At 35.0% G+C, this 13,563-nt stretch overlaps 1 protein-coding gene and 1 long non-coding RNA gene across 3 annotated transcripts in view; both read left to right on the top strand.

Moving 5' to 3' along the window:
* LOC148946601 (uncharacterized) overlaps nt 1-13,563 on the top strand; it is a 139,676-nt gene that overhangs the window by 1,875 nt on the left and 124,238 nt on the right. The window contains exon 2 of one of the 2 annotated variants that reach the window (XR_016142392.1): nt 11,215-11,435. The exons of the other annotated variant lie outside the window; for it this stretch is intronic. This is a non-coding gene — a long non-coding RNA (uncharacterized LOC148946601). The remainder of the gene's footprint in view (nt 1-11,214; nt 11,436-13,563) is intronic. 2 annotated transcript variants of the gene reach the window in all.
* LOC148946604 (uncharacterized) lies at nt 1,491-5,334 on the top strand. Its single transcript, XM_089096362.1, has 2 exons — nt 1,491-1,666; nt 4,538-5,334. The coding sequence occupies exons 1-2, from the start codon at nt 1,618-1,620 to the stop codon at nt 5,332-5,334; spliced, it is 846 nt and encodes a 281-aa protein (XP_088952488.1). The 5' UTR covers nt 1,491-1,617.

Below are 13,563 nucleotides of genomic sequence, written 5' to 3'. Positions count from 1 at the left end.
TATATCAGACTCAAGACTTTCAGAAATTGATCTTTAGGTTAAAAGGACCAAATATCTTTTTGCGTGCAAGGGGTTAAGGGACATTAGAATAAGCCAAACGTTTCTATGCATGATTTAATTGGAATTTCCAGCCGTAAGCCCTCTAGCCAAGAGGTACTGAATATTCAAAACATTCCTGAGCAAGTTATTCCACTACGCAAAAAAAATTGAAAAAAGGCCCCAAAGTTTGTTTTTTGATTGGATTCAACTTTATATATCTAAGTCCTTGTGCTTAGGTGACTTTATGGCAGATGGAAAAATAAGAACAAATATTGATTCCCCTCAAAACAGGGCCTTACAAAGGACAAAACAGAATTTTTCTTGGCCTCTTTGTATGCAAGGGTTTTTCTAAACACTTGGAAAGGGGTATTTTTAAGCAAAAACTGACATTTCTAGTACATTTTTGAAAGGCCAAAACAGATTCAAGGGCAACTTTCTTCTCTTCCTCGTCTTTTTCTGCTTGGGATTGATTTGAGTATTGCTTTAGAACCATTTAGGGGTCTTTGGGTGGTTAAGTGAATCTCAAATCTGACTAAGAAGAGGGGGAGGTAAATCCAAAGACACTATGTGTATCCAGTTCACTGCACTGCTGAATCTGAAATATCTTGAAGATGTTTCAAAGTTTGAACTTAAAACTTATCCTCGCTGTTGGGGAAAAGAAGGAGAGGATGTGGTGTGTATGTTATATCTCAGAATAGAGTATAAAAAAGGTCCCGAAAGTTTCTTTTTTGATTGGATCATAACCTATGTATTCAAGTTTTTGGGCTTTGGAGACCCTAATACATATGGAAAATAAGAAAAAATATTGATTTTCCCTGAAATAGGGCCTAAAAATAAACTAGAACATAATTTTCTCTGGCCACTTTGCGTGTCAGAGATTTTTTTTTTTAGTTTGGGAGGGGGTATAAGAGCTGTAGCTTTGAATTTTACTCCAGAGTATCAAGCCGGTTTCCACCCAAACAGATCAATACTTGATCAGATATTTACGGTCCGTTAGACTATAGAAAAATACCTTGAACTTGGAACTTGAACTTAGTATTTTCCATCTTTTCATTGACTTTCACTAAGCTTTTGACCTCATATGGAGAGAAGGTCTGTGGCACATTCTTCTCCACTTTGGAATACCACAAAACTTAGTATCATTGATCAGAGATATGTAATCAAATTTAAGAAGCCGCATCATGATGGAAGAGGGAATTTCCAATAGCTTTGAAACATCGACTGATGTGCTGCAGGGTTTCTTGCTTTCACCGGAACTGTTTAACCTGTTCCTTAAGCTCCGTCTTAATTGGTGTATTGTCTTGTCTTAATTGGCAGATAGTGGTAATAAGGATCTGTTATATTTGAGCAATAGCGTATAAAAGAAGAATTGCGCTAATAAGACTATAATAGAACACGTTTTTATTTTTCTTATTCATCTGTATTGAATAATCAGAGAAATTTCAAAAATGGCATGGAATGGAAAATCATTTTCTTACTGGGAAATGTTCATTGATTTAGTACATTCAAACAGGCATTTGTATGTAAAATCAGAGCCATTATACTGCAATAGAGAGGTTGTGAAGAGAACCTGGTGTCATGTGGGATCAGCAATGGCTCAATCAAGCTAATCATGGCAATATGACAGGTAAGCCCTCAAAGTTTATTCCATCATTCTAGTCAACCTACATGAATCTATTTTAAATTTTCTGTAGGCTACCTAGAACTAATCTAAATGTGTATACTTATAGTATGGTCCTGGCTATTTGTTTTGATAAGGCTTACTGAATTTTCCCAAAACAGGATTTGAAATATAGCTTAGGCTATTAGCCTAATGAAGCAATGCACTAGGATAAATAATTTTTTTTTGAGCAATTATTTCTTTATTAGCTATTCAAACTGATGGATGGTCAACGAAAAATAATAAGGCTAGGAAACAAAATGTAGATATCCCTCAGTACCATAGGGTTTTTATCTGCTGTAGGCCTAGGCATAAAGTTCTAGTTGAGGGACTTCTAGCCATCTTGGAAAGCAGCTAAGATAGGTGAACAAAACATTCAGAGAAGTTTCCAAGGCCTAAAATATACCTGGTAATGCTCTATAAAGCTGCTGTATTGGTAAATATCTACCAAATCATATTATTGACTTACACATAAAGTGAATATACCACTCAATGCCATTTTTTATGATGATTACAAATAGGATAATCATTTCTATCAGAAATGAGTTTCAGCCCCCCCTATATATTCCAATTCAGGATATATATTTATACATTAGGGGGTGGGGAAAATTTTTTTTCTGTTTTATATTGGAGGTAAGTTTAAACTTTCCCCCCCCCCCCCCCTAATGTAGAAATATATACCCTGAATTGGCATATATAGGAGGGGGGGCTGAAATTTTTTTCCAATAGAAATGATTATTATATTTGTAATCAGCATAAAAAAAGGCATCAAGTAGTATATCACTTTATGCGTAAGTCAATAATATGATTTGGTAGATATTTACTGCTGTCTCTACCCTTTCCTTAATTTTAGGGCTATCTAAACTTTGAAAAAAATTTTGTATATCAATTTTAGTTTCCAATCTCATTTTTATTGTCTGTAATGTTTGAAAATGTAATTTCTCTTTTTATTGCAGTAGGCCTATCTTAAGGAAGGGCAAATCTCCAGCATTTTTATTTGGGGTGAGGGCAAGAGAGGTCCATATCCAGATAATCACGGGGCATAAAATATATATTTTTTTCAAAATGAGGGGGGGGGGCTGTCTCCCCTGCCCCCCTAAATGATGTACCTGATTTTAAGCCATATTAAGGATCTTTTACTAAATTTAAGAAATGCATGATTTTCAATTCTTTACAAACTTATAAATCAAGATATAACTTAGATATGAGGCTCAAAATACTTTCCTTGTGCCTCAATTGAGCTGTAAGTCTATTTCTAAAGGTTTATCTTTTATAACACAGAAAGATCTTTAATATATTTCCCATATCAGCTATTTCACACCAACACAACAAGAAGCTATTCTGAAATAAATTTGATAGATTCAGTGAGATTTATCCTTGGAAGTTTCTTCTGACTGGTAGAACAGCTTTCAAAATTTAAACCAGAATTTTAGAAGCAAACACAGGTGACAAGCAAGCCATTGAATTTGCCTTTGAAAGTGCATACAAGATCTTTAGCACTTTGGATTACCCTGCAAGACTGACATGCTTATTTTCCTGGGAGTTTTCTCCAAGAACTTGTTATATTTAATAGAGGTAGTAGAGTAATAGATGTTTCTTGTGAATTTACATCACTGTTATCATCATCACTGTCTATTAAAAGGATTTTGTCCTACTTCTGTTTTATTTACCACCCTCTATAACCCCTGGGCAAATTCACTTTTACCAATTGAATTCACTCCTCCCCCTACAATCTCTCTTCCCTTTTAGTCCTTTTTTTATAAATTCTGTTTTTTTTTGTAACAGACTATATAATATTTTTATTATTATTAACATGTTTAATATTTGCTAGTTTTTGAAAAAATGTGACAGGCAAGACCCTGAATTGGTCTATTGTTGTAATGCAAAGTTTATACATGATCTTGCAACTTTGGGTTACCCTACAAGGCTGTTATGACTCAATCTTCCAGGGAATTCTATCCAAGGAATTATTAGACTGAATAGAGGCAGTCCAAAAAGGTGCCTGTGAATTAACTTCTCAAAAAGTGTATAGCCTCTTATATCTCCCTTCTTCAGAGAGCCATTATGGCTACTCTCAAGGAAAGGAGAAGAAAGATTTGTTTTTCCAACACTGTCCTGTAAAACCCCTGAGTGGATTAACTTTTACCTAGTGAATTGGCCTGCCATTCTACAATCTCTCCTCCCTGGTTCTACAATCTGTCCTCCCTTATTATACAAAACTTATATTTTCATATCAATACAATTTTCATAGGATACAGAAGACCTATCCCCCTACATAATTGATATGCTAAAAAAGTAAATATCTCTTTTTCCCACACGACACTTTTTTTACAGCTTGTTGTGTAAGGAATTTTACTAATTTTGAATTTTATTTTCAGCATTTTTTTTACTAAATTATGATTCTCTGTTACAAAGACTATCTTATCTTTTTATTATTATTAACCTGTTTAATTCTTGCTAGTTTAAATTGCTTTACATGTTGACCTTCTCTTGAAAGAAGGTCAACTGGACTGTTTGAAAGAAGTTTTCCAAGGAAATTGTTTCTCCACTCATTAAAATTATCCATTGTTAATGCTGTCTATCTCTTACTAAAGCATATCCCAATAATGTGTTATAATTTAAAAAGTAACAGAGAAGGTTTAACACCAATTCCAAAGTGTGGGAACTTAGGGTAAGAAAAGCATTCTGATTAGCACTTTGATTATGTAAAAACAAAGATCTGATCAAAATCAAGTAAGATTGTAACAGTAAAAATGTGCCTGTTGATTAACAATAATATTATTAAAGATATAGTAAGTTCCATAGTTTTTGGACCAAAATAAAACCTTTCTTTTTCAGGCAAAGAAGCAAAAAGAGTATGGGAATTCCTAAAACGAAAATTTGGGGAAGAGAGGAGAAGCCTAAAAGGGAAAAGTGGTGATGGAAGTTGCAGCAAAGAAAATAAGTGGTTCAAACATATGGAGTTTGTTTCAGACTATATGGCAGAAAGAAACAGAGAACAGAAAAGAATTTTTACTGCATTACCTAGTTTTCCAGATTTTGAGACTGACTTCTCTGTTGTTGACAACAGCTATGAAGCTGGAAGTGTTGAAGTAACCATGTATACCAGCTATGATGATGGAAGTGCTAGTGAAACTGTTTATACAAGTGCTGATTTTGATGAAGACACAATTGACAGCACTTTAGAGTCAATTTTGTCAGGTAGAACAAAGAAGCAAAATGAAGAAAATAATCAAAAGAGAAAATACATACCCAATAAAAAAACATCAACAAGAGTTGAAAAGAGAAAAAGGCCAATTGATGCTAACCATAAAACTCCAATAACAAATTTGAACAGAAATCAAGCGCAAAAAAGGAAGATCAGTGGGGAGACTTCAGTTATTGATGAGCAAAGACCCGAGATAACATTTAAAGCTATGCCTCATATTGGTGCTGCTTCAGCTGCTATGCAGATCATGGAAAGGGTAGAGATTCTCTTAAAGGGAAGTGAGGAGAAGAGAGACAGAGCATTTTTCTTGTACCAATTGGTTACAGCAAAATTGAGACAGTTCAATGAAAAGTCTCAGATCTTAATTGAAAAAAATATAAATGACCTTATTTTTGAAGAAGAAATGAAAGCTTTAGAGCAAGAATGAAATTATTGCAACATTATTTGCAAAATGTGATTCTATTTGACGATTTTAACTGCTTCATGTATTAAATTTGATATCATATTTTTCTATATAGTATTACAATTTCTTGTCCCTACTTCTGACAGACATAAAAAGCAAATCTGAAGTAGTAACAGTTCAAATACTTTGCATTTTATGTTTTAACTAGGATCATGAAAATAATATAGTAAATTGTTTTCTTTGATCATTTTGCCCTGTTGTAGACTTTACATACCCTACACAGAAGAATTTGATTAACAGAACTTATTTTTATTTTCATACAGTCATAATCTATGAACTCATAAATAATAAAACAAACACAGCTAAACTAAGGTCAATTTTTAAAGGTTATAATAATCTGTATTTATTTTTAAAATGAACCTTGTTGAATGTGTTCGTGTTGCCAGGAAACACTTCCTGCAGATGAGCTAAAGTATTTACACATATAGTCACGAATCCTTATTGCATTTTCACTAGGGTGATTCGAAGCCAATCCGCTGTTTATATTTGTAAAATTTGCTAAGTTAGATGTATCACTCCTCCAGCTCCCATTAGACACATCTCCAGAATCAACTGAGTCTGAAGTTACATAAGCAGGCATTCCTGTGCTACTATCACACTGTATTAGATAGTTGTGGAGACAGCATGCTGCTTTAATTACTGTGGTTACTGTTGAGGGTTTAAGGTTTATGGGCTGGCGAAATACCCTCCACTTTGAAACAAAAATTCCAAAGGTGTTTTCAATAACCCTTCGAGCCCGAGATAATCAATAATTGAAAATGTGTCGCTCTACATTGAGGGTTCTTCTACCAAAAGGCCTTGCCAAATATGGCTTAAGGGGAAAGGCTTCATCGCCAACAAATTGAAAAGGATATTTGAAAGCACTTTCTCTTAGATTTGGTAATGGCTCTGGCTCAGGCAAATCAATCATACCTTCATTTAGGGCAGCTCCTATATGAGAAGATGAATACATTCCAGAGTCACTATCACTGCCTTAACCTCCAATGTCAACATAAGTAAATTTATAATTGGCATCACATATGGCAAATAATACAACAGAGAAATAATTATTTAATTGTAGTATTCAGAGCCACTATTTTTAAGTGCCTGTATCCTGACATGCTTCCCATCCATAGCTCCAACACAATTGGGAAAGTTCCATTTCTGGTAAAATTCATTGCTTATTGTCCTGAATTCATCCTTAGTTGGAAACTTCAGATACTCTGGTTCCAATACTTCTACTAGAGCCTGGCAAGTATCTCTTATGATGGTGCTGCAGGTTGATTTTCCAACTCTGAAGGCAGCACTAAGTGTCCCAAAACTGCAACCCTCTGCTAAGTATCTGAAAATAAATGTAAATAATTAGCTTTTCTATTCACAATGTAACAAAACTAAGCAGGTCAGGTTATTTCAACCACCTGACAGGAAATAAGAATGCAGCTGAAGATAAGAAGCAAGAAAAAAGTTAGTGTTATATCTCTCCTTATAATTCATTTCAAACTTCTGTTTTTCTTATATTTTCATGGAATTCAGTAATAGAAAACATCACATTTCTTATGAAATACTTTCAGTGAGATTTGAGTTTTTCTTGTAAGAAATGATTAACTTGAGCTCTATGGGATTGTTTCTTACTTTACACAATTTAATAGACTAATTTGAAGCAGGTTAACATTTTTTAAGTTATATCCTTTCTTATATTGTCTTGAAGTATTAGATCTTTAAATTTATTGTTTAAACAGAAAACTCAAGTTGTGAGCTGGTGATTTGCTACACCATGTTTCACTGAAAGTGAAGATTGTAATTGAGATAGCTGATATTTCTGGATCAATAAACATGAGTTTTCCCAATAGCTATTGGTTTTCAAATTTTATTGACACTGTGGAAGTGATGAAAGGCCTAATCAGCCTAATTTGAGTAAAACTAAGACATAAAGTCTCAATGAGATGAACTGCTGGGGCCAACTTTTCCAGAGATGAATAAAAATTATTATAGTCTATCAGTTGAGACAGTATTTCAGGTCTATGAGCCATTTTAAGGCAATTGGAGACCAAAAATGATTTCAATAGTCTATAACAAACTATGTCCAAAAGACTTGTAGTTGAATGGACAACTGAGATTGTTCTCATTATATGGGTTTTGCCAACCAAAAAAGCTGACTAGAATCACAATGGGTTGACTCATGAACAACAATATCCACTGGACTTGCAGGTAAATGGTTAACTGAGATGTTTTCAAAATGTCTTAGCTTTGCAGATTTAGAAAAGCCCAGCAGAATTACAGCTAAGATTGTTATGTTGACTAAAGACCTTAAAATCAAAGTTAAACATGTGTCAAAGTAGAAAAGACAAACAAATCTGAAATATTTAGGCAGTGTCTTTTAAATATGTCACTTACATAAAGCAATTACTTGCCACATATACAAAAGCACAAGCTAAAGAGTAAATCATTCCTTTGTACCTTTAATGCATTGTCAGCACAAATCCCCTGCTGACATTAAATTGAAAACTTATAATCCATTTTCTGCCCAATCTTTATTCGTCCATGCACAGATTCTCAATGATTACTATTTTTTTTGGATTATATAGTTCCAGAATTGCTGAGAACAATTCAAGCATAGAAAGGTGCAAACCTAAAGTTTCCTTATTTTCATGTAAGGTGGTACAGCAACCCTCAAAACAAAGTAAACTAAAGACAATATTTATATTTTCTGACTTTTACTCACATTTTGGTTTGATCAAAAATATCTATATTTTTGATATTGCTGATTTTCTTTATAAGTAGGAATATAATATAGGCATTTTCTACCATCCAAGTACAGCAGCCTATTTCTAATGGAAAACAACTGTGCATTAGTGCTTCTAGAGTCAAACTCTAGGGCTAGAACTCCGTTATTGTTTTACTTTTATACTGAGCATAAAAAAAATCTATGGGAGTGAAGGCTTGCCTTAGTTAAGGTTATGCTATTTTTCATGTGGCACCTTTGTCAGAATTTCATATTTGAGGGATAAAATTTAGGCTAAATCACAATTGAAAGTAGGGAGAGTCAGTGATGTAAAAGTAGGTAATACAAGAGCTACAAGTCTGTATTGTAATATGGATGGATTTAGCTTTATAAAATAAAGAAAATCACTAAATATTGGAAGTATTTACCTCAAAACCAATGCCAGCCTTTTCCCAGGAGAAATTGGTGTTTTGAAATTTGAATCTTTTTTTTTTCATAAGGGAATGATCAGCAATTTTGGCAAACAACTCCTCAAATTTCTCCTTTTGCATTTGAGCTCACTAATTATAAGGTTCATGGTCTGCATAAACCTCAGCAAACCAGTTAAAATACTGACTATAGTTTGACCTTTGGTTGTACCCAAAGACTAATTTTCCCAGGAAAAAATATCTACATTTTTTATATTGCTAATTTTGTTTATAACTAGGAAAAAATTATAGGCATTTTCTGCCATCAAAGTAGAGCAGCCTATTTCTAATGGGAAACAACTATGCATTAGTGCTACTAGAGTCAAACTCTATGGCGAGAACCCTCTTATTGTATTTTTTTGTGCTGAGTATAAAAAAAAACTATGGGACTGAAGGCTTGGCCTGTTTAAAGTTATGCTATTTTTCCTGTGACACCTTTGTCAGAATTTCATATTTGAGGGATAACATGTAGGCGAAATCACAATTAAAACCAGTGATGTAATAGAAGTTTAAACAAGAGCTACATGTCTATATTTTAATAAGGATGGATTTAGCTTTACAAACTGAAGAAAATCAGTAAATATTGGAAGTATTTACCTCAAAACCAATGCCAGCCTTTCCCAAGGAGAAATTGGTCTTTTGAAATTTTAATGTTTTTTCTTCATAAGGGGATGATCAGAAATTTTGGCCAACAATTCTTCAAATTTCTCCTTTTTTATTCAGGCACACTGGTTATAAAGTTCATGGTCTGTACCAACCTCAGCAAACCAATTGAAATACTGGCTATGGTTTGACCTTTGGTTGTGCCCAAAGACTAATTTTCTTTTGCGGGGACGCTCTTCAGTTTGCGTCACTTGGCCCTCCTCCTCCTGCAAAAGCAATAACGCAGCTGCAGAAGTAAGAGCTGCAAAAGTCAAAGACACTTTTCTGCTAGCCCACATTTTTTATTTTTGAATTTCTCGCTGTTACACTCTTAATCGTCTTACACTGTAATTAAGACAAGGCGAAATCTACCCTCCATAATCTGTGAATAAGCTTCCTAAGCCGTAAAATCCTTAACACCCTTGTTACACCAATTAAGACGGGGCTTTACTGCTGTCCTATCACTCCTTGTCGACTCGTCAGGTGTCCTCATTGGGGGAATATTGATTGATAAATTAGCTTATGCAGACGACACAGACTGAATAAATGAGAACCTTCGGGATACTCAGTCCCAGGCCGACAGCATCCTATCAACCATCGGCCGGTTTGGAATGACTATCAATACCTCAAAGACGAAAGCTATGCTCTGTTCACAGAAGCCGGAAAACAAAAAAAGCTTAAGCCTCCAGCTCAGTGGTGACAACATAGAATGGGTCGAATATTTTACTTACCTTGGTAGCCTTATAACTTCCGATAACAACCACTCAAAAGATATTAAGAGGTGCCTGGTGCTTGCCAAGTCTAGCTTTAAAGCCTTGATGTCGATCTGGAGGAACAAGAATTTGTCGACACTGCTAAAAACAAGACTCATGAACACAATGATTATCCCCATTGCCATTTACGCTTGTGAATCATGGACCCTCAAAACAGATGACCAACGTCGCCTAGCCGTTTCGAAACAAAGTCACTTCGCCGTATTGCGGGCATTACGTACTTGGACAGGGTCTCTAATATTAGGCTGTTTGAAAACCTCAAGATCAAACACACCATACTTGACAAAATAAAACTGCAATAACTTAGGTGGCTAGGCCACATCCAGCGTATGGAAAATTTCCGTCTTCCGAGAATAGTCTTCCATGTTCGCGTGCATGGTTCTCGCCCCAGAGGTCGGCCCCCGAAGAGATGGAAAGACAACTTCTCTACACTCAACGTGCCGCAACTTCTACGCCTGTATAAAAATAGATGCCCATACAGACGCCATATAAATAACATAGTGAAGGAAGAGGCCCCAAAACAACCTATGAGGATGGATGGGACTTAAATCAAGTAAATCAGTTTTTTTAAGCAAAAACTGAAATTTTTAGTACTTTTTTGAAAGGCCAAAAGAGATTCAAGGACAACTAATTTCCCTTCCCTGGCCTTTTCTGCTTGGGATGAATTTATGTTTCGGTTTAAAACTTTTGAGGAGTCTTGGGGTGGTAAAGTGGATCTTAAATTTGACGAAGGGGAGGAGACAAAAGTAAATCCATAGAAACTATGTGCATTCAGGTCACTGAAATAGCTTATCTGCAGTATGTTGAAAGGTACTCGAGCTTTGAAGTTAAAACTTACCTTCACTGTTGGGGGAAAAAAGGAGGACGGGGTGTGTATACAGTATCTCAAGAAAAAGTTATGACTTCAAATAAAAGCCTTCAAGAAGGTTAAGTGGAAAGGGCGAAGCCAAGTGAATTTTGAACTATGACTTGGGGGTTGGGACAGAGCTAAATCTGAGTACACTATGGGTATCCAGGCTATCAAAAACCGTATTAAACTTTCAGAGAGTGCTAAGTAGACCTCAAGGTTTAATCTGAAAAGGGACCAGACTTTCCCCACCCCCAAAAATTCAAAGGTTATGTTGAATTTGGGTCAGGTTTGCCCCCCCCCCTTCCTGTCAACCTCAAAGATCCTGAAATATCAGCTTTGGAAGAAAACGCATGCTATTTGACAGTTATATAGCCTATTTAATCTGTATTTATTTTTTATTCTATTTTGCAGTATCAGCCTTCAATTCGGATAGAAAAAATCAAAACCCTTAATGGCCGATCTTCTCGATTCCTTGTACTATCTTGAACCTCGATTTAGAACCACCAAAGTACGACCTGAATTATTTTGAAAGATTAACATATAATCATTTGAGAGATTCACTCTGTTGATGGAGGGAGGGGGATCAATGGCACAAAGGAAAATTTAGGAGTATTTAGCAAAGTATTTCAGGGGTAAATTTTGCATTTATGGAGTATAATATTTATATTATATTCTTTTAATTGTCGCTAAATTTAACAAAAGGTAGGGTGAGGGTCTTCTTCCTTGTAAGTGAGTATTTACAATGTAGTTCGATAAGTCTATTCTACCCTGACTTGTCTTAAGACTCTAGAATCAATTTAGTACAATATGGGAAATTTTTATGTAAGGGGGGGCAGCTCCTAATTTATTGTTGGGGGATTTTCCTCTTGATCCTTTCCTCTGAGTTTTATCTTTACTATGAAAGTCGTCCGACGGACTTTATTGCTTGTTTTCACAAGGGGCGCTGACTTCCCGCCAACTGACATGCAGCTTGGTTTGCAAATTGTACCGCATAGTGCTGCAACGCTTGGCACAGTTCTACCAAGCTCGGCATGCACCCCCTGATGCATATGATTCTGAGAGAGTCTACTGTCTTTTTATCCCTCTCAAATAAAGTAATAATTTAAGATACCCATGAACTCATTTGAACATGCTAAAAAGATAATATTGTTCCATAAATCTGCTAAAACTGGCTCCCCTTACATAATCTGTCCTGTGGTGGGGAGTCGCGACTTATTGTCGCGACTTTCTTAAACTTGGTAATTCTTGTGAGCATTTGGAAATCAAAGCTTAAACTCAATAACTGATGCAAAGTGTCCTAACATTTTGCTTGGATTAAAAGTGACGAACTAGGATGAGGATGAACATTTCGACATCTTCCTGGAGCTACTTCAGTCTGCACATTATTTCATTTAATTACACTTAAAACGGATGAGCTTTTTATTTTTTACTTAAGAAAATAGCTGGCACTTCATTTGTCTTCATAGCCAATAAACTATTAAGTGTTTTTTGTGTCATTGTAATTGAAGTGTTCTCATGTGAGATGTTCATCATGTTTTTTTCCATTTGATAAATTTACTCCTTTTAGATACAGTTTATAACTTGACCGATATTAGGTATTTATCAGTTTATAATTTGAAATAAATCCTCAAAAGAAAAAATAAATAATATCCAAAGGAGGAGCCAAAAGCGATAAAAAAGCAGCAGTTCAGCCTTAGCCTACATGACATATATTCTATAAAGAAGCCAAAAAACTTTAAAATGCATTTTTTTTTTAAATTATCATGAAAAACCAGTATTAAATACAAGAAGGCTTTTTAGGAATCCAAGAGCAAAAAAAACAACAAACAATCAATATCAAAGTCGCCCATTTAAACTTTTTTAAATGTGACAAAACAGATATAGACAAAGGGCATTATGAAAAAATTAAGCTTCTAAGTTCAAAGTTATATTCAAAGTTTCTACACAGATAACTGACGAATTTTGTGATACGGTATTTGAAGTTTTATATGCAGTAATACTCGATGAAAGAAACTATTAATTTTGATAATTATTTATGTTAAGAATACTTAGCTAATAGATACTTCAACTTCTCGTATTATGCAAGGGTTCTGAAACGCCACAGCCATTTCGTTTCTACCAGATTTCTACTTCTCTTGATGAATAACCAAGAAGACCAGTTTCCAGCCAGCTACTTGTGAATTTTTCAACTCATGAATAGGCTCGAATCTGTTGTAAATTGAAGCTGTGATTTGAGAAAGACTGATGAAAACATTTTGCGGTCAACATTCATCGCGCCGGCGGCGCGCCGCCGACATCTTACCGGCGGCGTGCCTGTTTTTTGCCCCGCCGCCACCGGTCTTCCCTCATCGGCGCGGCGCCGGGGTCTAGTTGTCAGCCCTAATCATGTTGATTTCTACTCGTTTTGAATTCGACTCGGTTATTTAGTGTAATTTCTGTTTGTTTTTGGTTTCATTTATTTAGTCATGATGATTTGTGATAGTTTTCTGCTTGGAAGACTATGTAACTTTATTTCTGCTCATTTTTGGTTTAACCGAGCTCTACGTTTTTCTTTAAAAGATTGTTTTGTGGAAAAAGTTATTCAAATTAATTTCTGTTCATTTTTCATTGATAAAGTCTTTTTAATCGAAAAAGAAAATTATATTTTATATCTTTTCGGTTTTTTCACTAAAAATCCATAATTTCGGATGCCATTTTTGTCTGTTGGAGAAACTTTTTCAACAATTTTTAACAAAATACACCCTTTTGAAATTCTTGACC

This window comes from Artemia sp. Qi Xiang Cuo, chromosome 11 (assembly GCF_049724085.1).
Source record: "Artemia sp. Qi Xiang Cuo chromosome 11, ASM4972408v1, whole genome shotgun sequence".
Taxonomy (NCBI): Eukaryota; Metazoa; Arthropoda; class Branchiopoda; order Anostraca; family Artemiidae; genus Artemia; species Artemia sp. Qi Xiang Cuo.
Note: the sequence above shows the minus strand (reverse complement) of the source record. Positions and strands in the feature narration are given on the sequence as shown.